This window comes from Schistocerca piceifrons, chromosome 4 (assembly GCF_021461385.2).
Source record: "Schistocerca piceifrons isolate TAMUIC-IGC-003096 chromosome 4, iqSchPice1.1, whole genome shotgun sequence".
In the NCBI taxonomy this organism is placed as follows: Eukaryota; Metazoa; Arthropoda; class Insecta; order Orthoptera; family Acrididae; genus Schistocerca; species Schistocerca piceifrons.
In genome coordinates, this window is record NC_060141.1 from 388523757 (window position 1) to 388551722 (window position 27966).

At 43.1% G+C, this 27966-nt stretch overlaps 1 protein-coding gene across 1 annotated transcript in view; it reads left to right on the forward strand.

Moving 5' to 3' along the window:
- The first annotated feature begins 10914 nt into the window (after positions 1 to 10914).
- The window catches only part of LOC124794999, a 64155-nt gene continuing 47103 nt past the window's right edge, over positions 10915 to 27966 (forward strand). The window contains exon 1 of the mRNA XM_047258753.1: positions 10915 to 11117. Coding sequence (XP_047114709.1) covers positions 10941 to 11117 — 177 coding nt within the window. The 5' untranslated portion in view covers positions 10915 to 10940. The remainder of the gene's footprint in view (positions 11118 to 27966) is intronic.

Sequence of the window (27966 nt, forward strand, 5' to 3'; positions counted from 1 at the left end):
AAGTTTTTATTTCTTCTCCATGGACTTTAATTCCTACTCCGAATTTTTCTTTTGTTTCCTTTACTGCTTGCTCAATATACAGATTGAATAACATCGGGGATAGGCTACAATCCTGTCTCACTCCCTTCCCAACCACTGCTTCCCTTACATGCCCATCTCGACTCTTGTAACCGTCATCTGGTTTCTGTACAAATTGTAAATAGCCTTTCGCTCCCTGTATTTTACCCCTTCCACCTTCAGAATTTGAAAGAGAGTATTCCAGTCAACATTGTCAAAAGCTTTCTCTAAGTCTACAAATGCAAGAAGCGTAGGTTTGCCTTTCCTTAATCTATTTTCTAAAATAAATCGTAGGGTCAGTATTGCCTCACGTGTTCCAACATTTCTACGGAATCCAAACTGATCTTCGCCGAGGTCGGCTTCTACCAGTTTTTCCATTCGTCTGTAATTTCGCCTGTCTCATACATCTTGCCCACCAGATGGTAGAGTTTTGTCAGGGCTAGCTCTCCCAAGTCTATCAGTAGTTCTAATGAAATGTTGTCTACTCCGGGGCCTTACTTACACCTTGTAAATTATCCCCAGCATTATTAAGTAGGAAACTGAGGAACAGAGATACACGTATCGTCCCACGCTAAGACCACTGCACGACAACAGTGGCGCAATGTCAGAAGAGAGTACACGTTTCGGTTTCCTGCCGACTCAGTTCTGCTGCAGTACGGGTAACAGGTGTATCACAGTGTGGGAATGAAACGGCACAGCAACTGGATACGTGTTCCGAAGTTCAAGTAGGCGGGACAGCGAGTTTCTTGTTAGCAAAACGTCTAAATTTCACATAGATTCCTTGTGAAAGTATATGGAGCAAATGCAACGTCGGATTCAGCTTGTGAAATGGTCGCAACAATTTGGCTATGGCGACCCAGCCGTGGGTGATGCCGATTGGGAAGGACGGAACATCTTTTCGGCACAAGCTAAAAACATTTGGGGGATAGAGAGATTTCGTATGGATGATGACGTTCACACAGTTGTTTTCGAACGTCTCCGTAACGCAGAATCGGATTTCGATCGTCGAGGAACCGAAAGACTGGTGGAACGTTCCGACCGTAGTTTACAGAGACTTGATGACTATGTTATAAAATGGTGCCATATATCGGTCTCATTTTGAATTGTAGTGTAACATTCAATAAAAGTTACACTACTGGCCATTAAAATTGCTACAACAAGAAGAAATGCAGATGATAAACGGGGATTCATTGAACAAATGTATTACACTAGAACTGACATGTGATTACATTTTCACTCAATTTGGGTGCATAGATCCTGAGAAATCAGTACCCAGAACAACCACCTCTGGCCGTAATAACGCTTGGGCATTGCGTCAAACAGAGCTTAGATGGCGTGTACAGGTACAGCTGCCCAAGCAGCTTCAACACGATACCACAGTTCATTGAGAGTAGTGACTGGCGTATTGTGACGAGCCAGTTGCTCGGCCACCATTGACCAGATGCTTTCAATTGGCGAGAGATCTGGAGAATGTGCTGGACAGGGCAGCAGTTGAACATTTTCTGTATCCAGAAAGGCCCACACAGGACCTGCAACATGCGGTCGTGCATTACCCTGCTGAAATGTAGGGTTTCGCAGGTGTCGAATGAAGGGTAGAGCCACGGGTCGTAACACATCTGAAATGTAACGTCCACTGTTGAAAGTGCCGTCAATGCGAATAAGAGGTGACCGAGACGTGTAACCAATGGCACCCATACCATCACGCCGGGTGATGATGACGAATACACGCTTCCAATGTGCGTTCAGCGCGATGTCGCCAAACACAGATGCGACCATCATGATGCTGTAAACAGAACCTGGATTCATCCGAAAAAATGACGTTCTGCCATTCGCGCACCCAGGTTCGTCGTTGAGTACACCATCGCAGGCGCTCCTGTCTGTGATGCAGCGTCAAGGGTAACCGCAGCCATGGTCTCCGAGCTGATAGTCCATGCTACTGCAAACGTCGTCGAACTGTTCGTGCAGATGGTTGTTGTCTTGCAAACGTCCCCATCTGTTGGCTCAGGGATCGAGACGGGGCTGCACGATTCGTTACAGCCATGCGGATAAGATGCCTGTCATCTCGACTGCTAGTGATGCGAGGCCGTTGGGATCCAGCACGGCGTTCCGTATTAGCCTCCTGAACCCACCGATTTTATACTCTGCTAACAATCACTGGATGTCGACCAACGCGAGCAGAAATGTCGCGATACGATAAACCGCAATCGCGATAGGCTACAATCCGACCTTTGTCAAAGTCGGAAACGTGGTGGTACGCATTTCTCCTCCTTACACGAGGCATCACATCAACGTTTCACCAGGCAACGCCGGTCAACTGCTGTTTGTGTATGAGAAATCTGTTGGAAACTTTGCTAATGTCAGCACGTTGTAGGTGTCGCCTCCGGCGCCAACCTTGTGTGAATGCTCTGAAAAGCATAGCACAGCATCTTCTTCCTGTCGGTTAAATTTCGCGTTTGTAGCACGTCATCTTTGTGGTGTGGCAATTTTAATGGCCAGTAGTGTATTTAGGCTACTAGAATAATGTGTAAATGACTTTTTGAAGTCCCCACGAACATCGTCGACGGGATGGTAAATCCTAACCTTCCTTTCTTCCTTTTTTTACACAGGAATGGAGAACATATCAACCAACAGAGAGAGATGAAACATAAAGATAGTTTACTTGTTCTGGACATTTGAAATGACGGCATCCTCCATCCTCAACGCTAGGCTGAAAACTAAAGCACTTGGATTGCACTTGGAAATAGTCTGGCACTGACGGTGCGTATATCAGTGGCTACACATCTGGAAAAAAGGGACCGATAAAATAAAAATTCCTCCTTTATATATGTTTTCATGGCATTAATCCACAGTGGACTTTGTGCTAACTGAATCAATTTCGCCTACTCCCCTCATGAGATACTGAACATGTGACAAATGCTGTGTGTGATACCGAACATATTTATTGCCATGTAACACAGAACAGTTCGACGTGTAAATTTATCACGATGTAGCTCAATCTTGTGCTGAGCGTTGGAACAACAGTCGACGGTAGGGCGCCATGACGCACTATATCAGCACATTTCATCGCAGTCCGCTTAGAGCTGCGTGACGCATAAGATACTCCACTGCAGAAGCTTTGCATGCCACTCATAATAACCGAGATTTAATGTAACTCATCCAGATTATGAAACACGATTCGTCTGTATTTTCAGCTATTATTGCACGTATTTTCGGATATGAAGTATCTGATTCGAGTGTTTGGATACTTGCACAGTTTATTAGCACTCTGGCGAGGCTCTGCCTTGCTCAAAGTAGTTCGCCGAGTACATATCGATGATTTTACATGCTACCTAGTTATTCTGGGAAAATAAGGCTTCTAAATATCTCACTACGAAATGTAAAATGCAACTTCGTTTGCAATTCTGTTTTGTAAACTCTATGGAACATCACTTACGAGAGATGCTACTTACATTTGATTAATTTGCCAGCTTACGTTACGCAAGTTTATGACGTCGGATAATATGTGTATTTTTTTTATAAACACGTTTACTTTATTCTTTTACTTTCACAAAGATGTTTTATTTTCATAATATTTTCAATAGTTGTCCTTTATATTAAAAAAAAAAGTTTGGATTTGAGTTAAATCTTAAAAGCAAAGTTCTCGATAATTCTAGAACAATACATAATTCATGTGTACTCTGTGATACTGGCGCCAATGTGCCACTTGTAGTTCTGTAGTTTAAGGTTTACTTCACAACAATCTTTGTAATGAGGCTGGTAGAACATTGAAAATCTGGGTATTATGTATGTGTGGGAATACTGTGACAGAATAGATACTAAAATGCTTGCGAGCGTCTGTTTTTTACCTGTGTGAAGAGAGAATAAAAAAGGTTACATTTATTCAAATGTATACTAAGGTGGTATCTGTTCTTTCGGACATGTCCGAAAGAACAGATACCATCGGTGACCATGCAGCTCGTTAGAATGAAATTACAATGAAATGAACACCCTTAGCTGCTTACAGGCGTTGACATACGTCAACGGGGACAGATGAAAATATGAGCCCCGACCGGGACTCGAACTCGGGATCTCCTGCTTACATGGCAGACGCTCTATCCATCTGAGCCACCGAGGAGACAGAGGATGGCGCGACTGCAGGGATTTATCTCTGGCACGCCTCCCGCGCAACCCACATTCTCAACGTATTGTCCCGCACTACGTTCGTAGTGCCCCAGCCCATTATACTCATTACTCGCGGCGCGTTGCCGATTCCCGTAAGAGTTCGGGCACGGTTTGTGCATTCGCACAGAAGAAGAAGATGGTCAATTGGCCGGTGAGCCTTAACTATATATATATATACTAAGGTGGTACATGTCCGAAAGATCAGATACGATCGGTGACCACGCAGCTCGTTAGAATGAAATTACAATGAAATGAACACCGGCCGGCCAGTGTAGCCAAGCGGTTATAGGCGCTCCAGTCTGGAACCGCGCGACCGCTACGGTCGCAGGTTCGAATCCTGCTTCGGGCATGGATATGTGTGATGTCCTTAGGTTGGTTAGGTTTAAGTAGTTCTAAGTTCTAGGGGACTGACGACCTTAGATGTTAAGTCCCATAGTGCTCAGAGCCATTTGAACACCCTTAGCTGCTTACAGGCGTTGACATACGTCAACGGGGACAGATGAAAATGTGAGCCCCGACCGGGACTCGAACCCGGGATCTCCTCCTTACATGGCAGACGCTCTATCCATCTGAGCCACCGAGGACACAGAGGATAGCGCGACTGCAGGGATTTATCTCTGGCACGCCTCCCGCGAGTATAATGGGCGGGGGCACTACGAACGTAGTGCGGGACAATACGTTGAGAATGTGGGTTTCGCGGGAGGCGTGCCAGAGATAAATCCCTGCAGTCGCGCTATCCTCTGTGTCCTCGGTGGCTCAGATGGATAGAGCGTCTGCCATGTAAGGAGGAGATCCCGGGTTCGAGTCCCCGTTGACGTATGTCAACGCCTGTAAGCAGCTAAGGGTGTTCATTTAATTGTAATTTAATTCAAATGGTTCAAATGGCTCTGAGCACTATGGGACTTAACTTCTGAGGTCATCAGTCCCCTAGAGCTTAGAACTACTTAAACCTAACTAACCTAAGGACTTCACACACATCCATGCCCGAGGCAGGATTCGAACCTGCGACCGTAGTGGTCGCGCGGTTCCAGACTGTAGCCCCTAGAACCGCTCGGCCACCCAGGCCGGCTACATTAATTCATCGTGTAATGATTCAGTTATGAGTAAATTAAAATTCGGACCAATTTTTTTCAGTAATTTTATGAATCGCCATCAACAACTGGACGTTGACGCCAACTTCAATTTAAGTAAAATACATTTCGTTATTATGGTCTGCCCTTAGGAATATTATACAAATATTGCAACATATGTGATTTCACTAAAATGCAGTACCATTGGAAATTCAATAAGCATCAACAATATCTTTAAGGTAAGGACGCTGTTGCAAGAAAATACTTTGAGTGTCTCGATTTGGTGAAGACAAACGTAGCCTGTGACCATGACATGTTTTTTGTGTCGTAGCCTAATACAAACTAGCCAGATGACCCTATCGTGAACGACGTAAATCGTGGAATCCAAGATAGACGCTAAGTCGAAAGCCGAAAAAGCAGTAATGATGGAATGTTACGACCGCAAGTTACGTGAGCTGAAATCAATAAAGACAATCAGAATCGTCACGAACAGCAACCCATGCAATGAGACAGTGTTCCAAGACGAAGTCATGGTCCAGAAAGCGAGATAACAGTTGTATTTAAAACTTTAGTATGGTTTAACAATCGTGAAAGAAGGCTGCACATGAGGAAGACAGACAGATTATTGGTAAAATAGAGATTTTAAACTGCAAAACATTTCCAGGAGCAGATGTTCAGTCTGAACGTAAATTATTATTGATGAAATACTGATTAAAACCGAAAAATTACAGAGAAGTAGGAAATTAACGTGATTGGACATGGATAACTTGAACCAATCAGAGGCTTCTGAGTGTCATCTCTCTCTCTCTCTCTCTCTCTTTTTTTTTTTTTTTTTTTTTTTTTTATATTTCAATCAACGACTATGTATGGAAGTGAAACATGGACGATAAATAGTTTGGACAAGAAGAGAATAGAAGCTTTCGAAATGTGGTGCTACAGAAGAATGCTGAAGATTAGATGGGTAGATCACATAACTAATGAGGAAGCATTGAATAGGATTGGGGAGAAGAGAAGTTTGTGGCACAACTTGACCAGAAGAAGGGATCGGTTGGTAGGACATGTTCTGAGGCATTAAGGAATCACAAATTTAGTATTGGAGGGCAGCGTGGAGGGTAAAAATCGTAGAGGGAGACCAAGAGATGAATACACTAAGCAGATTCAGAAGGATGTAGGTTGCGGTAGGTACTGGGAGATGAAGAAACTTGCACAGGATAGAGTAACATGGAGAGCTGCATCAAACCAGTCTCAGGACTGAAGACCACAACAACAACAATCAACGACTCGCTGAAATAGGCAAAACATTTCATAATAGGCTATTATGGCGTCACAGCCGAAGAGTATAAATTTTTCCCCTGAATTTTATTAATGTAAATATGTGCAAAGAGACACTGTAAATAGCGCAAATGAAAAGTATAAAACTTTCGTGGTATATTAACCGTATCAGAGATACCAGAGCTGTAACCACAAATGTAATCTCTAAATGGACAAAGATCATCGACGTCAGTGATTATATAAACCATTGTACAAGGGTCTTCTATCTCACTATTTGATCTCATTGTCTGCTTATTTTGCTTGCTCGCTTTGTTAGCTCCCTCGATTCGGAATTGCGCTGGCATTGATCTGATGTTAGTTTAGCAGGGTATTCAGCTTTAGTTCTTATCTCGAGAACAAATGTTAAATCAGATTCCGTAAGTAATTAAATGTATAGGAATCAAGTTTTATGTTCACAGACATTTTTTGTTTTTCTGTCATAACTATTGATTAGTCGCTGTGATGACCAAATGGTGTGTGTGTCAATTACTTTGAATATATTGTTAAATTCATTTTTTATTTCTCCTTCCCTCGTAAGATTAGTAATTGTGGAATAATTAAATACGGAAGCTTTTCTTTTCGTCCGCGCAATTTCCAGTTGCCATTTCATTCGTAGCTATCTTTTGTTTTTAAATTCCAATAGAACCTGTATTCATTTTTACATTACGAAGTCCGATTATAAATTAACATGTTCTTTTCCGAAAGGAAACGGCATTTAATTTTACGGCTGATTTATGGTTAACCAAAAGAACTGTCTTCCAAACTGTGGGCCGTAGCTATTTTAAGGTTGCTACTGAAATTGTTTAATAATTCACGTAAAAGCATTAGAATCAAAGTTTTCTTTAACGTTGCCGTCATTGCTAATTATTTCAAGTCAGAATTTACAGATACCTAATACCTTCATTTCTCAGTTATTTTACATAATTTCATTTAGTTTACAGAGGGGCAGTAATATTAAATTATACTTTTCAAGTCGTAAATACATATATGAGAGCTGGCATTTTAAAAATTAATATTAGCATTTTACCACAGGCATAATTTCATTTTTCCAGCTCTGCTTTTATTATATTACTATTTCAAGTTATATTCGCTTCTGTAGAATTCTGCTATCCCTGTCATAAACGATGGTTGAGTAAATACACTAATTACTTGCTTTAAATAGCATTATTTCATGCTTTTACCGGCTTCCAGCGGCAAAGCTCAGTTTACTGAAGGCATTTTTTTCCTTTATTATTTTTCCATCTCTCCACTCTTCAGGCAGTGGACATCATTTTCCAATTTAGGTGCTGATCACAAAACAAGAAGACTTATTTACTGACTTTAAATTATTTTAAAAAGTGATGTTAACCGGAGAATGTAAGAAGTAATGCTGTCTTCATGAATAGTTTGGAAACAGTGACAAAAATGTATTTCCGTACAAACAGATTCGTGGCTCTCGCAATACTTTGCGAATTAGGTTTTTTTCTCATTTTATCTACATTCATATCCATGCTCTGCAAACCACTGTGAAGCGCATGGCAAACAATACTTAACATTGTACCGCATGTTTGGGTTTCTTCCCTTTCAGTCACGTATGGAGCGTGGGAAGAACGATTCCTTAAATGTCCCTGTGCGCGCTGTAATTAATTGAAGACTATCTCTAGTTTCTTCACTTAATACAGCTTCTTGAAGCATTGTAAGTAGGTTTTCACGGAATAACTGACATCTGTCCTCGAGTGTCTGCCTATTCTGGTTTTCCAGCATCTCCGTGACGCTCTCGCGTGCATCAACCCAATGACCGTTCCCTACTAGTCTTACTTGGTCTGGGTCCACACTGTTGACAAATATTCTAAGATGGGACGCGCAAATGTTTTGTAAAGACTGTAGCATGACTGCATTTTCTCAGTATCCGGCTAACGAGCAGAAGTCTGCCACCTACCTTATCTACGACAGATCCTGTGTGATATTCACTTCATATTTTTACGCGATACCCTAGTAAACATTCGGACAGACGCAGCAAACATATTTTTTAAAAGAAGATTGTACAGATTTACGAGGTTTGTCCGAAAATACGTATAAAAGTTGAATAATGTCTTTATGTTACAAGCTGCAGTCGCCGCCAGGTGGGACTACTGCTGTAATCAATCCCATCAACGCTCAATTCGAGTCAGAGCACTCTGCATGAAAGTGGGAGTGTGCGGCAGCTTGTTGACAGTTACTCTTTTTCACCTGCCGTCGGCATGGAGCTCCCTGATTGAGGAACAGCGCGTCAACATCAAGTTTCTTGCAAAGCTAGGCAAGAATGGCCGTGAGATTTTTGAGTGTTTGAAACAAGTTTACGGAGACACTTCTCTGAAGGAACCAACCGTGAACAAGTGGTTAAGAAGGTTCCGTGAAGAAGTGAACGATGACCCTCGCCCGGGACGCCCGTCGACATCGAGTTCCGATGCAAATGTTGAACGAATTCGGGCTTGTGTTCTTAAAGACCGTAGATTGACAGTCAGAATGATTGCTGACGAGCTGTCAATCCCCAAAACAATCGTTCATGAAATCCTGACACAAAAACTTGAAATGAAGAAATTGTGTGCGACGCCAGAACAGAAAGCAAAGAGGGTTGAGTGCTGTGAGGATTGGTTGGAAGCAGAGGAACGAGGGGACTTTCTCAACCGAGTCATCACTGGAGACGAGTCCTGGTTTTACGAATTCGATGTGGAACTCAAATCTCAAAGCAAGGAATGGAAACTAGCAGGAGAACCGAGAACAAAAAAGTCGCGAAAATCAAGGTCCAATTTGAAGACAATGTTGATTGTTTTCTTTGATTCTAGGGGCATTGTTCACAAGGAATTTGTCCCTCCCGGTCAGAGAGTGAACGGAAATTTTTACGTTGAAGTTCTGACACGTCTCAAGGCTCGTGTGGCCCGAGTTCCACCGGAGTTGGCAAAAGGGGGCAGGTGGATCCTTCATACGACAATGCGCCCGCTCACACGCCACTCGTTGTGCGCGAGTTTTTGGCCCGAAGCTCAATCACCGTGACAGACCACCCGCCTTATTCACCCGATTTAACCCCGTGTGACTTCTTCATGTTCCCGAAATGCAAAATGGTGCTTCGGGGGCGGCACTTGGGAGATGTGGAAGCCATCAAGGCGGAAATGACACGGCAACTGAACAACATCACAACTGAAGACTTTCAGCAATGTTCTCAACAGTGGAAACGGCGTTGGCAGAAGTGTATCGCGTCTCAGGGCGAGTACTTTGAGAGAGACCATATTGTAATACCTGAATAATAGTAAAATAAAGTTATTATTCAACTTTTATACGTATTTTCCGGACAAATCTCGTACTGTAGACACCGACTGCGGGAAAGAAAATGCTGTGCTGTGAAAATCTGTAATTTCGTTTTCTTTCTCAAAATCAGTTTTAACAGAAACCAGGAAAATTATATTTATGGCTTATTGACTTTGGATTAGAATATTACTATGGGATTGGAATCACCCGAAACTTTATAATTCTACCCATTCACAGATTAAAACTGAGCGAAATACTGTCATTTAAGCTACTATCCTCATCCACCAGATGGAGAGTTCTCTCACATCCCGTATACCAATGATCCTAATCGATGTGCGCATTCATTTTAAGCGACTTCAATTCGCAGTCAATGTTTCGTTTACAATAACAATGAAGAAGGCTGAAGGTCAGAGACAGGAAGGAGAGGGGGAGAGAGAGGACATGGACAGAAAAGGGGGAGGAGGAAATGGAAATTGGAAAGAGGAAAGAGCAGATGGACAGGGAGAGGGGGACGGAACAAGGGGAGAGGAAGAGGAGGAGATGGACAGAGAGGGGGGAGAAGGAGACGTATATTCCACCTGCCTTACATATTTAACAAGCGTTGGCGAGTTAGCTAGTGTACTACAGAAACAACAAGAGTCCCGACACACTTCCCTGGAGCATGTCTACAGCTACTTCTTGATCCAAGATAACATGATGCGGCATACCAAAACCTAAAGGGTCAATATAGTCATCCCTGCCAGTCACTAGTAGTAGGTCAGATGCCTAGGCCGCTTCTTGTTCCAGTGCCTCGGTATGCTACAGGTAAGCCCCTCACGCGGAGTGAGCAACCAAAGCAGTGTGCTGACTCGCCCCCGCTCAAGGGAGCGGAAGCAGGTGGTGCGCGTGAGAACAGCAGTGCAGCCGTAGCCACGCTGAGCTGAGGCCTGGCCGCTGTTGCGCCTGCGCGCCGCGACTCCCCCCTTCCACTCTTCCCCTCCAGCCCGGCGTCAACTGACACTGGCGCTGCGCTTGTAAACAGCTGCGCTCTCAGAAGCAGAGCGGCGGCCGTGTTGGTACGATGCAGCAGGCTGCACGATGCCGCCCCGCCCGGCCCCGGCGGCCACGCTAGCCCTGTACCGGCTGCTGCCGCTGATCTCCGTCGTGGCGGCCGCCTCGGCGGCGTCCGTCCCCAGCCTGTGCGACGCCGAAGCGTGCCACTGCGACGGCGCAACGGGGGCGGTCACCTGCTCCTGCGCGGGCCGCGAGCAACAGGTAACTAGCGCTTCCACGCCGGTTCTGGCCAACTGCGCAGCGTTCTGCGCGAGGTCGCAGCTCCGATACGCCCACTCGACAGTGTTTTCCGCGTTGCCAGCTGCAAGTATCCAGTGACTCGAGGGAATATCGTGCGTCCTAGTTTCGCGGTGCGTGTGTGACGGCTGCAACTCCGGCGCACCAATTACTCCATCCAGTTCATTCTCACACAACACCTGCCGAAGACACCTGTGATGTGTCCCCTACCTGCTCTTTTGCACAGCTGGACACTTCCATTCATTCCATTTTACGAAGCGTGTTTAGACAACTGGCAGCTGGTTTCAACGTGTAGTACACAACAAAGTTGTGTATGGATATGCTATCCACTGACGCACTCTAACGTAACACTTGTTGCTGTACAGATGTTTTAAGTGTTCATCCACAATATAGTATCAGTGCATCGTTTCTTTCCACGACAAAAATGAATTTCGTATTGCTTTAAGGAGATAAAAAAAAGTTATTTAAGTATCTCCGGAGCTAACGAAAATTACACTAGTGTGTGATAGTGCCTCCTCCCTACCAGATTTTGAGTGTGTTGTGTGATAGACTGACCTTTAACATACCCCGATGCCTACGTTCGCCTCACCTTTAACGCTTTATCAGTTATGCTACAAGGAAAATTTACAAAATCTGTATTAGATAAGACAAATCTGATTTTGATGCATGTTTGTACGTATATTGTGCATAAACTGCGAAAAAGGTAATGGGGGGGCCACTACGTAACTTTTACAAAGACGATGCCCATAAAAATATTACTTTTGTACACCCTATACACCTATCCCATAAGTGAAAGGTCTGAGAGCCACGTGATGAACCGACGAAATAACTTGTGCTTGGTGCGAAGACTGGAAAAGATTCCTCCGGCCATATTGAGGTAACTGAGGTGTTATTTGAAGGACTGGCTCCGATTTCGAAAAGTGGTAACTAGCAAGTAGGGCAGCGGCGTGCTAACCAGTGTCTCCCTCGCACTGACGCACAACGCCTCTGGTATAACAAATCCGTATAGTCCAAAAAAGTTACTAAAATCTCAAAAGTGATGCCACAGTTCACTTGTGAGCGAAGCACGGTGCGTTTTCGCATTCATACCTGCTCATAGTATTTCTTCACAACATAATTAAATTAAGCTTGTGTGCGTATGTAGGGTGTATCAACCCGATGTGCGCACTGCCTCGTCTTAAAGAATGTTTTCATTGTTCATACATGTCAAACTTCTGATATAAAGGAAATTATTTTCAAAACGTGTTTACGTTGCTGCTATAGATTAATACTACAGCTGTTAAAACGCTTCTCATAAATGAAGTACCGATTCCCTCGGCAGAGATTACGTGCGGTTCAGTTCAATGCAAAAGTATTTACCACATGTGTGAGCACGCTCGTATGTGGAGTGTGGGAGGCGTGGTGGCGAACCGGCGGGTTGCGTAAGCAGTGTCATATGCTTATTCAGGACTAATGCATCTGTGTGTGAAAGCAGCTTAACAGCCCGGCGCTACCAACTACTGAGCAGCGCCTACATAGATGCCGCTAGCAACAAACGTGCCTGAATCGCAGTTTCCGCCCATAAAGCGAATCGCTCATTAACAGTGTAAGCGTTGTTCTGGAGGTGCACGTAAAGTGGGAGCGAGAGAGTTAGGAGGGGAAGTTATGTGGTTCCTGCCTGCATTATTCGAGTTCAGTATTGTGGTCTGTCGTAACTTCTTTCATTGAAAGCGTTGCACTGAATCCCCGTTTTGTACTAGGTGATTCAGAACCATATTGTGAAAAGTTGTTCCCAGCGAAGGCAGGCTTACCAGTCCGACTGAGATAAGATACGATGAGATATTGACGCCTCTCGTTAGATTGTGAAACAGTCGAGTATTGTGCCAAATCCACGGTGCAGCACAAGCGCCAACAACTCAAGTCGAGAAAACGGCTCATCAGTTTTCAAAACTACGTATTAGAACCGGAGAGCACTCATTACGGAACCATCATTACAAATAATAAGGTAACAACGGTTAAATTAAAAGGTTCCCTGACGTCTATCATGCAAGAGATTAAATAAAGGAGTTAATCGGTTGTCGCCTCTTTGAAAGAATTATGTTGGCAATCAACTGATGCTGTTACAGACTGAGTCAAGATTAACCTCAGCGGTACCTCTCTGCTATTCAAGCCAATTCAAGAGCTCGCTTGCGCAATGACTGGAAATAGTGACATTACCTTTGTAAACTACCGATAACTGTCCAGAAAATGTACCTCATAAATCTTTGAAATTCAAACTTTCACAGATCAGTGAAATGTAGCAGGAGAAGTTTGACCACTTACCGGAAATTTAAAATCGTTGAGGAGAGCTTCCAGGCCCTTGAACATCAACAAAAAAGTTCCAGATATCAGCAGTCTTAGTGGAATGTTCTTTTTTTGACATTTAGACGGATGCAGTACGCACAAAAATGGTAAGCTGCACCGTGGCTCGGAGTTCATATTACACTGAAGGTCTCCCTATACAAGCCACTGAGTTTTGCAGGAAACAAGGAAGAAAAGTGTTTAAGGTACTGAAGATTCCATCATTACAGACCAAACACGCTCGCGGGCTGGGAAACAAATAACTTGTGCCGTTCTAAAGTGAACCGGTATCCGCCTTTTGCGATTAAGGAAATCAAGGCAAATCTAAAATCAGGATGGTCGGAGGGGGATTTGAACCGCCGTCCCCTCAAATGAGTGAAGTGTCCCACCACTTTGTACTATCTTCACTACGAACATGCGTAGTGGAGCACTGTAGTGTTCAAACGAACCGTCGCCTTTAGAATAGCTTTAGTTCTCTACAGACGCAAAAGTGTGTAATCTGTACCATTCCACCGCAATTCTGTATGTGGAACAACAGTCACTAATTGCTCCATAAAACGTCCCTAGAAACAAGAGCTACAATAAATAAGATAAAAACAGATGGTCCGTTTTGCACCGTACTTTTGTGATTTACGTCCGCGATCTTCCATCTACACAGATCTACTGTTAAAGAGTAACCTCCGCATTCGAGCAGTTATATTTCAGACGCTACATCACAGATTTCTCCAATCTTAATTTACGCGCGACCATGTTCCCCACCAGACCCACAATATGAGAAAACAGTGCCATTAAAACTAGGTCAGCTGCAGAAATCTCTCGTTGCCTGGAAAGACTGCAGCTATATGGGAAAACGAGCTCCACTGCGCGTAGACCCTTTGTATGCAGACAGCGTTCCATCGATTACCTACGTCACAGGTGTGCGTGATGCATCGCAGATCGTAGCCAGTAGTCTTCACGCAACCCTTGCATTTATGCAACGAAGCTTCCAGAGTCATACAAATGGGTTATCGCCATAACGTTACCCTCCGTGGAATTCAGTCTGACATGATTTACGCCCCACAGCCTTCAGATCTCAGGTATCTGAATATCCGATGCGCTCTCTTCAACTCAGGATAATGCTTAAAGAACTACGATGTGCGAATAATAACAGAAGCAAGGGGCAAGAATATTTGCTTTTGCCCACAGGAGTGCTGTCAAGTGAAAAAAAAATTATTTGCATTAACAGTACTGTCAAGTTGTATATCCCAGCGAAGCGAAGTGTGTGCCTGACATAGCAATATTCTCCGCCGCATTTCCTAAGCCAAATGCCCCCCCCCCCGCCCCCTCCCCCACTCTCTCTCTCTCTCTTTTCTCTTTCCTCCCCCCCCTCTCTTTTTTTCTCTTCTCTCTCTCTCTCTCTCTCTCTCTCTCTCTCTCTCTCTCTCTCTCTCTCTCTCTTTCTCTTTTTTTTTTCTCTTCCCTCACCCCCCTCGTGGCCAGGTTCAGACTTCCCTGTGCCTCTCGTGTAGGCAAACGCCCACTGCACTTACCTCTTCTGCCGATTTTTTTATTCCTCCTCGACCAAGTAGCCTAGTCTTCCAGATCTGATGGCCTCACCGACGACAGCATTTGAAATTATAATTCCCAGTCTCGCCACCTCGGAAATGATGTACCGTATTAATTTCTCTCTGAATATTTGAGTAGTTGCTGCCCTCATTTGTCTCATGCGCGGAAAGTGGAACAGTTCTCTATCTTGGCTTCTTAAGAGACCCAGAATTACTTCAGAAATGACAAATTCTTAGACTGCACCCAAGATTTAACTTTTAAGTTCTTGTTTTATCATAGATACCACAATTTTCATGTAATATACACTGTCGGAAGCAAAGGGACTCCCGTGACTTAATGCGTATTTTCCACACATTTTCAGGAGTCACCTTCCCAACGAATACTATATATTTAGTGCAGAATTGTATGCACTTTGCAAGGAAATGCAGCAGATAAGGCATCTCAAAGTAAAAATTTTCATCTGCTCAGTATTCCTGTGGACAAACTGAAAGACGATCTCACTGTGTGTCCCACTTCCGAATAGGATAATGTCCGTTAACGCATGCTTTCTACATGACGAGAGACATCACACCCCCCCCCCCCCGCCCCCTTTTTCCACAGTCTGACGCCTGTGACGTAAGAATCACAGTACATTTTACTGAGTGTATTTCATACCTTCAACGAGAGAACGTAAGCATACATGAGGCGGACCTGCCAAGTAGACGAATGTGGTAAAACTTAAAAATCTGTGAACTATACCGTATTTTACAGATAAGACGCTACGGGCTATAAGACCCACCTCAATTTTTAAGCAAATGTTTAAAAAAATTATTTTATTATTAGTTTGCAAAACCAGACTAAAAAAATTATTAGTTTATAAAACCGAACTGATCTTTAAAATTCCTGAAATTCGTCATCTGAACTTTTCTTCTTCTTCTTCGTCGTCGTCTTCATACATATAAAGTCGGTCTTCACTGAGCGTCACTTATGCCGCATTTCTTCAGCGATTTAACAATAATGTCTTCTCTCACTCTGGACCATGTCTGTTTTATCCACTGACACACTGAGTGTATGTCGTTTCAAAGCTCCCTTCGGTGTGAATTCGAGTTGGGTTTGTTCCCTCATCCATTTGTTCCATTCCGCTCTCATACACACTTTAAATGGTTTATGTATCAAGACATCAAGAGGTTGTAATTGTGATGTGAGTCATCCTAGAATAATAGCAAGCTCTGTATTTCCCTGTCTCAATTTCTCTTTCACTAAACTGATCCAGCACAAGAAGAGAACTCTTCTCAAAAAAGCACCTCTCCTTCTCTCTCACACTCTGTTAATCCATAATTCCATACCAGCCTCGTCCATTCAACCATTGCCATGTACGTGAACAATATCTAGCAGTATTTCAGAATGTTTTGGCATTGTTTTGCGCTTGAAAATGATTGTTTGATTAAGTTTAATGCTGTCAGCACAACATGAAAGGACAACAATGTATGGAATTTTTTCATGTTCAGTATTTTTTATAGTTACAGTTGTAGCACCTTTCATGGCGACAGTTCTGTTACTCAGCACATCAAATGTCAGAGGAGTTTCGTCCATATTCGCTATATTTGGATTAGTTCCACAATGGTTTTGACGGTATCCTTGAATCCATTTAAATATGTCACCTTCTAGTTTTGGCCATTTTGCATTGTCTATTTGCACATTTGTCTTCCTCATTTTTTTCAGTTCTTCTGTGTATCGTGAGTGGCTTTTCTGTTGCTGGAGTGCCGAAATGATGCTCAGCTGTCTGTTTTCATGTTCTTCTGCATATGCTATTACTTACGAAACTAGTTGTAACAAAAATATTGTAATGTTACTGATAACACAAATCACTTTAAATTCAAGTTCACTGGCACAGTAGACTGCAATGACTACTCATCGTGGGCTAGAGAGCATTCTGGGTTTGTGATGGCGGAGTGGAAGGGAGGCAAGTGTCAACAAGCTTGTGAATCCCCGCAACTCTGTCGCTTCGGTGCACTGCTGCTGGTAATTGAATCCAAATTGCCAGATAGAGATAGGCCTCCCGCGGCATCGAATATCAAACACTGGACATTTACATATTAATTTCGAGTATACGACGCACCTGAATTTTGGAGGCAATTTTTTGAAGAAAAAGTGCATCTTTTAGTTCGTAAAATACGATAGACTCTAGTCTAAGCTTTAAAGCTGGATGTTTTAGTGTGTGCCAGAATAGCCGGATCATCCATTCCGAGTCAAGGGATCAGCCGGCTCCGTAACTCTTAGTATCCTAATTTCTCAAATGAAACTTTTCTCTTTCAAGAACTGATATAGGAACTGTTCTTTCTCTCGTATGTGGGTGGTCGTTCACGTGGATTTTAGGGAAATGTTATGCCTTAATGCTCTTTTTGTTTTTATAGTTTTACCACTTTTAGGCACAGTCGTGTCATATTTCAACAAGGGCGCTAAAGACAGTCATAATAAGACTGTCAAAGCATTGTTATTGAATCTAACTGCAATTTGACATTCGTAAACTGTTGCAAAACATTACGCCGTCAAAACGCAGTAGTTTTAATTTGAGAAATAATTTTGAGATTGACTTTTGTTCGTGTTTCTTGTGATGATGTACGGTGAAATCCACACATTTCAGAATATAACGCATAAGAAGTTTGGCAGCAAGGCAATTAATGTATCTAAGCAGAATACTGTAGTAGTAACGTGTTTACTGACGTAACGCAATCAGTACATATTCGTCAGAAAGTAGTATTTTATGTATCCCTCCAATCAATGAGTGATATTTAATTCTTACGTTAGGAAGTTGGAGGTAACTTTCCTGGATCTTTAGAGCATATTAGTTGCATTAACGTTTGTTCAGTATCGAATGATGCATCCTCCTTCAACGCCTTATATTTTATAACGGTACTTTGCAAAAAATGATCTGTTCGTAAACATTCATACTTGCAAATCAAAGTATGTAGGATCTTGGAGTTACGGTTACAACAGTCAGCCTCAGACTGGCTGTTTAACTCCATGACTGATAATATTACCGCAAGAAACTAAAAGTTAACCGTCCACATTAACCATCCTAGAGATGCTCCATCGAGAAAAGATAGCTATAGTAGTTCCAGGAAAGAGATTACTAATATTTAGGAAGAATTATTTCATAATTATATGTAAGACAGCAATGTGACATATTTTAGGAAACTTCCGTAGATTAAGCTGTCTCAAATAACGAACATGTCACGTTTACATTAATTGCAATTTGCTACAAAAGCGAGACGATACACTTATATAAACCTCCTTTTTCACACGTTCCGACATGTTAGCTGTAATAATGCGTACCAAGGTGACTCCTTGTCTGCATTTTACCGGATTATACCATCATATTGTCAACAAAGTGGTGTCTTTTACGAATACGCTCTCGTCATAATGGGCTAGCCTTCGTTGCTGCCAAGAGCTCTCTGCACAGATGTAACGGAAACGTTCTTTGATGCGTATGCGTATGACGATGACGGTGGTGCGAAAATCCGTACGAGGAAGTAAAGCTGTTTATTCCCTCTGTCGCTCTTGTCTCGTATGACCTCAGTGTCGACGCAGCACTGCGGACCCAACAGCTATCGGAATATCTCGATTCGACTTCAGACGGTGTTGTTACTTTCGCAACGACCAGTGTCTTTGAAGGTGTTTGTGAAACGTGAAAACTGGCGCCAAGAAAATTAGCGCAATCAGCAATGCCAAATAACTATGCGTAACGGATAGTTTACATAGCGCAACAAATAAAAGGAATTGCGTAATAGATCCAGTGTGCGATTAACATGTAGCAGCATTTTTTCGAACATTACTGTTGTGAAACACTGTGACAGCTTATTTACTTACGGATCAATGTCGCTTCCAGCTGTTATCACTAATGACTCAGGAGAAGCAATTATGACATCAATCTCAACTGAGCTGAACGTGTAATTTGGAAACAACATTCTGTCCTTCCCAATCTGAATCGTAATCATAAAGACAAGCTCATATTAATATAGCGCTTCCTTACCCACATCAGCATAGCGAGTAGTCACCACAACAGTTAATGGAGAACCAGCAAGGGCCTTCTCTACGGGACTAAAGAATAATGGGAGAGGGTATTTACGAAATATACTTCAATACTCATCTGTAACTGAATAAGAAAATATCCAGACCACTACCTGTGTTTTAAGTTATATTATTGGAACTAAACTTCTTGACTAAAATTATTTTGCTGTGTACAGTAAATCGAAAGCGAAAATGTCGTTTGTCTGTCAAGCAACACACAAGCAGCAGCTTTCCATAAAGGTGAATGCCGCAGAGGGGTAAAATCTGCTGCTAGGTTTCGAACGGAAAATCTATAGACATGCAGACAAAGAATGGCAAAGTCATCCACGCCACAAGCTAGTGTTACGACAAACAGCAGGCTGTTGGGAGCTCTTACCAATGGTATGTAGGGTTCGCACACGGAAAGTAAGGCAGACATAGAAACTTGATGGATGAAATGGAAAGAACATTTAACACAGAATGCAGGTAACGGATAAACAGGGATACGGTGAAAGTGATGGGTGTTCAGTATCAGAAAAAACAGCGACATGAGTAACATCGAAATAAGGAATGAAACAGTAGTGATATGAAAGAACTCTGCCATATAGGATGTAATATTACACAGGACATCAAAAGCAACTAAGATATCTGATGATGAGAGACGCAGGTGAAGAAAGCTTCGGTTAAGTCTTTGTTCCCGAATATGGTTACGTAATTAAGGAAGAAGTTCGTGAAAGTAAAGCATAACAGAGAATTGTATGGAAGTGACACTTGGACCATGTAAAATCCGGGTGAGAAGGAATTGGAAGCACATGAAGTCTGGTGCTATGGAAGTATGTTAAGATGGAAGAAATAGGACTCGTACGGAGGCGCTCATGCAGTCGTTTTTCCCTCGCTTTATTTGCGAGTGGAACAGGGGAGGAAATGGCAGCTGTGGTATCCTCCGCCATGCATCGTACGGTGACCTGTGTAGTATGTAGATATGTTAAAAATTCATATGGGAAGGTAAGGTATGAAGAGGTACTAAAAAGAGTAGACTAGGAAAGAAGTCTATAGAAAACTGATCAGGAGCGGGGACAGATAAGCGGGACATCCGCTATAGTAGCCAGGAATAGTTAAATTGGCGCTGGAAAGAATTGCAAGGCGATTGTAGGGGCAGACAGTCTAGAATATGCAAGACAGGGGACACATACGAAAAAAACTTCACAAGGAAAATTGTCGTCAAACCAGTCAAAAGCCCGATCACTTTTAAAACGAAGCCGGGCACATGACTGATTTCCCGACATCAACCGACAAATTGTTTTGTTTATGTCCACTTTCCTACCATGTCATAGAGATGTACCTCTCTTGTTAAGCAAGCTAGCAGTTGTGGTAGACTGCAGCAAGAGCATTTGTTTTTATGATTAAAAAATATAGGAATGATAGCGTTTTGTTCCTCGATGTACATGTCTTGTTACTCACAAGATGCGCCATCGGAGCAAACCTTCGGAAAGTGAAGTGACTTATCAGTAGTAATAACTTCATGTATGCTGCATTATACGCTACGGTCAATGCAGGCCAAGGTTCCCCAACACTCTGATGCCCGAAGATAGATCGGTATGGTTCCTGTTTCACGCGCTCTTGCAGCTATCGCACTCCTGGTCGACGTAGCACCCACAAACGACTATCAATGAGCACAACTTCGCGCAATTCATCTCTGCGCTTTCATTTTTCGCTACACTGAAACCTGGAACTACAGCATGTGAGCTCTCATTATAATAAATGTAACACTTTGACACCCGGTATCGAAAGTGTACGGGGAACCCAAAATAGGACTTCGCAGAAATTCAGTTCATGGTATGAAGGGTGGTTTACAATGTTAAATAAGCCAGTAGATGGTCAAAATAGAAATATCTTTCACTGACTCAAATAAGTTATCGGCTAAACGTTTTTACGCTCTGTTTGCCATTCCTGTTCTGTTCGCAGAATGGTGCTTTTAATCTTTTCCATTTTGCTAGTCTCTCCAACCTCTTTATCTAAGAGTGGCACTTGCATCCAACGTCCACAGCTATTTGCTTGGATATATTTCGGTCTCTACCTTTTCCTACAGTTGGTACCCTCTGTACCGTGGAAGTCAAATGTCCTCTTATTAAGTCCCTTCTTGTCAATGTTTTCTACATGTTGTTCTCCTCGCCAGACCTGTGGAGAACCTCCTAATTTTAAACATCCTTCTGTATTATCACTTCTCAAACGGTTCGATTCTCTTCTTTTCTGGTTTCCCCACATCCCACGATTCACTTCCATACAGTGCTGTGCTCAAAATTTAAATTATCAGAAATTTCACTGCACTTACTGATAGCTATCACAGCTGATAGCAATGAGTTTTTTTTCTAAGTCACGCTTTTTAATCCCCCCGCTCCTTTTCCCCGTTTTCCAAAAGTGTGTGCTGGATATACTTTTTCCAGCCTCGTAAAATCGTGACACATGAGGAGTGGCTGATCAGAACTGGTTCCCGCAAATGTGAATGCAATGTGATTGTACGATGCCAGACCTCTTACAGATTGACCTAATTTAATTTTCGCCAAATTATGATACGCTATCTGGTCAAAGAATCCGGACACACATTAGTAGACGATAATTTGGGGTGTGACCACCGTTCGGTTTTCGAACGGCTTGAAACTCTGCTGGGGACAAGTTCAATGACGCATTGGAATGTCTGTGGAGGAATGGCAGACCATTCTTTTTAATGAGCCCCATAGCTAGTTAGGTAGTGATGTTGGACTCTGGCGTCTGGAGCGAATTCGACTTTCTAAACCATCTCAAAAGAGTTCCGATGGGTTCAGGTTGGGACACTATGCAGGCCATTTCATGAATGTTAAATGGCTCTGGCACTATGGGACTTAACTTCTGAGGCCATCAGTCCCCTAGGACTTAGAACTACTTAAACCTAACTAACCTAAGGACAGCACACACATCCATGCCCGAGGCAGGATTCGAACCTGCGACCGTAGCGGTAGCGCGGATTCAGACTGTAGCGCCTAGAACCGCTCGGTCACCCCGGCGGGCTTCAAGAATGTTACTGTCAACAAACCACTGCCTCAGAGGGGCTGCTTCACGTCGCGTCGTCTCTGAACCGTTGTACTGTACGCAGTACACTGCTGTAAAACGTGTTCATATCCTTCTACAAGTAGCCTTTCCTTAAGCGCAATTAGGAGAACACATCCTAAATTCCAGACACCTGCATTTCGTAACACTGCCTTCTCCGTACTTCACTCGTAGCATTACGGATGACTATAGGAACGTTTCCCAGACATTCGCCAAATCGAAACCCTTTCACAAGCCATCACCTCGAGCATTGCGCAGCGCTGACCACAGAAATGGGTGGCTTATGAGGATCTGTTCGACTACTTTACCTTATTCTTTTTAACTTCCTGCTCAGTCATTGTGATAGTTGGGCTGCTGATAGTGCTTTGCAACTCTTGAATGATCCTTTCCACTGGTTTCATGCGGTTCTTTACAATAACTCTCCGTGATGCTCAACGGTCCCTGTTCGTCTCTACACGAGGTCTGGCTGGTCTTGGTGTAGCTGTGGTTGTTCCACTTCAGTTACATCACTAAGTCGACTTTGACAGGTTTGAAGTTTTGAAATGTCCCTGATGGATTTGTTAGTCAGGTGACGTCCTATGACAACTCCGCGTTCTAAGACTTAGTTCTCTTGACCGACCCATTCTGCTCTTACTGCTTCTCTACCCTGCATTCTTTTATACTGGCGTGTTCGCGTCTCGTGACATCTAGTGGTCAATTCCGCATTACATTAGGGTTCCGAATACTTTTGATCCAACAGTGTATATGAGAACGACTGCACTCAGCACGTCTCCCGTTTGTCAATTTTATTACTAAAAAGAGTTTGTTATGAAACGTCTCGGGAGCACGTAACCGTAAGAAATGTGTACCACCTTAAATATACGGTCATGTGTTGACGAAACGTGTCTGGCTAATTTTGATACGAGAGAATGAAAAGGAAACGGGCCTCTCTGCACTACAGACTACATTCTTGGTCTATAAATGGTAAACAGCGAGTTTTAATGAACTGTTGATGTTCTGCACTTCACAGAAAATAAGTATATACGTCCTTGAACATGGATCTGCCGTGACTAAATAAGGAACTAGACAGAGACACAGCTATCGCTGCGAAGGAAGAGAATGGTAGAGTGGAAGGATTTAAAGAGCATTAGTTTGTCGTGTTGTCGACCACGTCTTTAGTGATTCAATTAAAGATCCGACTAAAGAATAATAGGGATAGCCTGTCTTAGGGCTGTAGCGCGATGTGAACAACGGCAGACTTAAAGGAAGACAGCCGCCCCTTCGTTCGTCGCTCTGTGCGCCCGGCTCATTGCCTGCTCAGCTAAGGCCGCCTCCAGACGGGCCTCTCGGCTGTCACGTGCTCTGCTGCTCCCGCGAGGTCGCGCTGTGGCGCGCCAATTGCGCTCGTTTGCCGTCAGCTAATGTTTACCGCTGACGCTCACAATGCCCGCAAATTAAATTAGGCGACCGTCCCAGGAGCTTGAGAAACAGTAGAAATCACTACGTTAATTACTCTTCCCTTCGGCTGACGTTCACTCACACTCGGCTCACGCGTGAAGGCAAATGTGCGCCAAGTGTTATTCATCCTATGCAAACATATCTTTTAAAGTATCAACAGAGTACGAAACATAAAATGAGTAAAAAAGTAATATCCTTTCCAACAAAATTCTTCTGAGTGAGAGGCCGCGTTACGATGTGACGAAACTACCGACGATTCAGCTTCTCTAGCAGGCAGGCAGTGTCCATCAGGGGAGTCACCCTCATGAAAAGTGCTTGCAATCTACATGATATCTGAAAAGTAACTAGGTATTGAAAAAGTTGACTGAATGTTATATTTACAACGCTAATTTATTGGAATTAATATCATGCATTCATTGTTAAGAATGTGCATGCATACTTTAAAACTCAAAGTAGGAACCCACGACGTTGATCAATGATCTCAAATGGCCGAGTGTGGAATCAACAGTCCTCTGGACAAAGTAGCATGGGGTATTGCTGATAATGTCCTGAATCTGCGCTTCCAATTCTTCGAGCGCGAGAGCTTCCGTCCAGTACACTTCATATTTTGCCCAGATGCATAAAGAGAAGTGACATGGTGGCAGGTCTAGACTTCTTCCAAACCACTCATGGGATCGGTGTACGCCCTGCCAACGTCCTGGAAACTTCTCATCCAACCACGAGCGCACGTCATTCAGAGAGAGTTGGTGCGCCAAATTAGTTAAAAATGGCTTCGATGCTATCCCATGCAGATGCTGTGGACTAAACATAATTTTCAAGCATCTGCAGGAAGCATTCTGCGTTCATTTACTGCACAGGATAAATGACAAGATATCATTTGTGGCAGTTATTCCACACCACAAGAACTGGAAGCACACATTCCGGGTGTTGTCGGCAGTATCCCACTTGACTTCTTCCAGAGAACTGTGGGTTCCATACTGGTCGACGTCAAGGTGCCTGCATTGAATTTTTAAGTGTGTAGCCACAGTCTTGTACACTGAAGCGCCTGCAGGTTCAAGGCGTCAATTCCCTACAGCACTACTTCAGACATGCCATGCCATACCGTGTGATCGCGGAGGGCCTGCATGATATTATGTAGATGTATCAGTTTCTTTGGCTCTTTAGTGCACAAGAATGTATGCATAATATTAATTTCAATAAATTAGAGTTGTAAATGTAGAATTTATTCACCTTTTTCAACAGATAGTTACTTTCAGACACCCTTTATATTACTAAATGGCTAATGTGGGTTATGGTTCATAGTGATCGCTCTCATTTGCGGGATGCCTATCTAACGGCTTCCAGGAAAACAGAAATTTTTATTTTCGCATAATTATTGGCCAAATTTAAAAATTTAAACTGTCATCTGCTCATTAAGATGTATGATCTTATGTTTAAGGATTGACACATTAAAACAAGTATTGCAGTTAGAAATTGTCCATGTCTTGAGGCAGTTGACCGACTATCTACAACCACTGTTTGAGAATGAAAGTACTAAGTGTGTTGCAACAAACTTTACACATCATTTGTAAACTTTACAAAACTTTTTTTCGCTGATAACCCCACAAAATAATGAAAGGAAAAAAAGGTTATCGCTTGCTAAATTTTCTCTGTTAGTGCAGTCAGACTTTTGCATTAAGCATGGCGTTTGAATTTATTGCTTCTTTACTACTAAATGTAATCACAATTCATTTTGTGAACAGTATGGACATGCACCACTCAACGTACCTGCCAAATTGTATCACTGAACAGCACAGACTTCGAGAGATAAGACGTCTTAGACTAAGATAAGTGTAAAACTAGATTTGTTTAAAAATAGAGTGCAAATTACACAACTTCACTCAAGCAATGCGTGATAATGAGAGCACTTAGCTTTAGATATAATTTCAAACCTTTTTCTCGTTTACATGTTTGACGTAAAGTACTGAACACATTAAAACATTTCTAAAGTAATCAGAAGTTTCAAGCTCTTTTATACATAGGAGTTCCTTTGAAGAAGTGGGGGAGGGGGGGGGGGGAAGGTTCGTAGAAGCTGAAACGCCGGTAGTTTTTTCACATCATTACGCGGTCATATATCTAGAAAATTTTGAAATGGGCTCTGATCCCAACATCCAACGCTCTTATAATATCCTAATCCGAACTGCAGAGCTATTCGTGTAGCTTAACATTCAGCCGAATATCTTAAGAGACAGGAAGGCGAGGCCATAGCGTGCTTATTAGGTGGCTTTCTGCGCTCCATTAGGCAAATGCTAGGCTGATTCCCAATCTCAGCCTCAGAGACCAGGAAACACGAAAAGCTGAAATACAACGAGGTGCATTAAAGTTCTAAGGCCTCCGATTTTTTTCTAATTAACTACTCACCCGAAATCGATGAAACTGGCGTTACTTCTCGACGTAATCCCCCTGCAGATGTACACATTTTTCACAACGCTGACGCCATGATTCCGTGGCAGCGGCGAAGGCTTCTTTAGGAGTCTGTTTTGACCACTGGAAAATCGCTGAGGCAATAGCGGCACGGCTGGTGAATGTGCGGCCATGGAGAGTGTCTTTCATTGTTGGAAAAAGCCAAAAGTCACTAGGAGCCAGGTCAGGTGAGTAGGGAGCATGAGGAATCACTTCAAAGTTATCACGAAGAAACTGTTGCGTAACGTTAGCTCGATGTGCGGGTGCGTTGTCTTGGTGAAACAGCACACGCACAGCACTTCCCAGACGTTTTTGTTGCAGTGCAGGAAGGAATTTGTTCTTCAAAACATTTTCGTAGGATGCACCTGTTACCGTAGTGCCCTTTGGAACGCAATGGGTAAGGATTACGCCCTCACTGTGCCAGAACATGGACACCATCATTTTTTCAGCACTGGCGGTTACCCAAAATTTTTTTGGCGGCGGTGAATCTGTGTGCTTCCATTGAGCTGACTGGCGCTTTGTTTCTGGATTGAAAAATGGCATCCACATCTCATCCATTGTCACAACCGATGAAAAGAAAGTCCCATTCATGCTGTCGTTGTGCGTCAACATTTCTTGGCAACATGCCATACGGGCAGCCATGTGGTCGTCCATCAGCATTTGTGGCACCCACCTGGATGACACTTTTCGCATTTTCAGGTCGTCATGCAGGATTGTGTGCACAGAACCCACAGAAATGCCAACTCTGGAGGCGATCTGTTCAACAGTCATTTGGCGATCCCCAAAACAATTCTCTCCACTTTCTCGATCATGTTGTCAGACTGGCTTGTGCGAGCCCGAGGTTGTTTCGGTTTGTTGTCACACGATGTTCTGCCTTCATTAAACTGTCGCACCCTCGAACGCACTTTTGACACATCTATAACTCCATCACCACATGTCTCCTTCAACTGGTTTCACACCACGCAAATTCAGAAAACGAATGATTGCACGCTGTTCAAGTAAGGAAAACGTCTCCATTTTAAGTATTTAAAACAGTTCTCATTCTTGCCGCTGGCGGTAAAATTCCATCTGCCGTACGGTGCTGCCATCTCTGGGATGTATTGACAATGAACGTGGCCTCATTTTAAAACAATGCGCATGTTTTATCTCTTTCCAGTCCGGAGAAAAAAATAAAAAATCGGAGGCCTTAGAACTTGAATGCACCTCGTATAGGAAAACAAATACCGACTGGGAATCACAACCCAAATCTCTGGATGTGAAGCGAGGAGGAGGAGGACAGATGACCAGATTACCAAGGAACACTTGCCGCGCAAAAGGAAAACCTATCCTACTATGTGATTTCGAAAGAAAAAAGTACACCAGAAAAGAAAAGCTATGCTCAGAAATTGGCCTGGCGTTGTCCGCCCTATGCTACAATTAAACACAATACCGGAGCACGAAAAATTAACACTTTCAAAGAAAACGAAGAGTCCATAATTATGACTTGCTGAAAAGTGGTCTCTAGTTTCGAACACTGCAATGTGTTAACAAACATTGTTAAAGTTTCCACATTATATTGCCGACCACAATTTGTTCAGTTTACTGAATTCCAGCGAGGTCATATTGTTGAGGTTGGATGGTCCTTCTGAAAAATTAACCAACATGTTCGATGTGAGGTGACAGAGGTGTTGATGTTGGTCGTCCAAAGAAGGCTGACATGCTGCTCGCAATGGTTCCAGACATCTCTATATGGACTTATGCCTCAGCCGCTGCACTAGACATGGAATTATTGGTGTTAGCTCAGTGAGCTAGGACCATCAGGAACTGTTTGCTACGAGCGGGACTGCAAGGCTGCCACTCGCCAATTCCCTCATCAAGGAAGGCACCGCCCCCTCCCCCCCACCCCCCAAAAAAAAGAAGCGTAAAGAAAAAGTCAATTTGATGAATGAATAACGTGAAGTTTTAGTCAGTAGTGAGA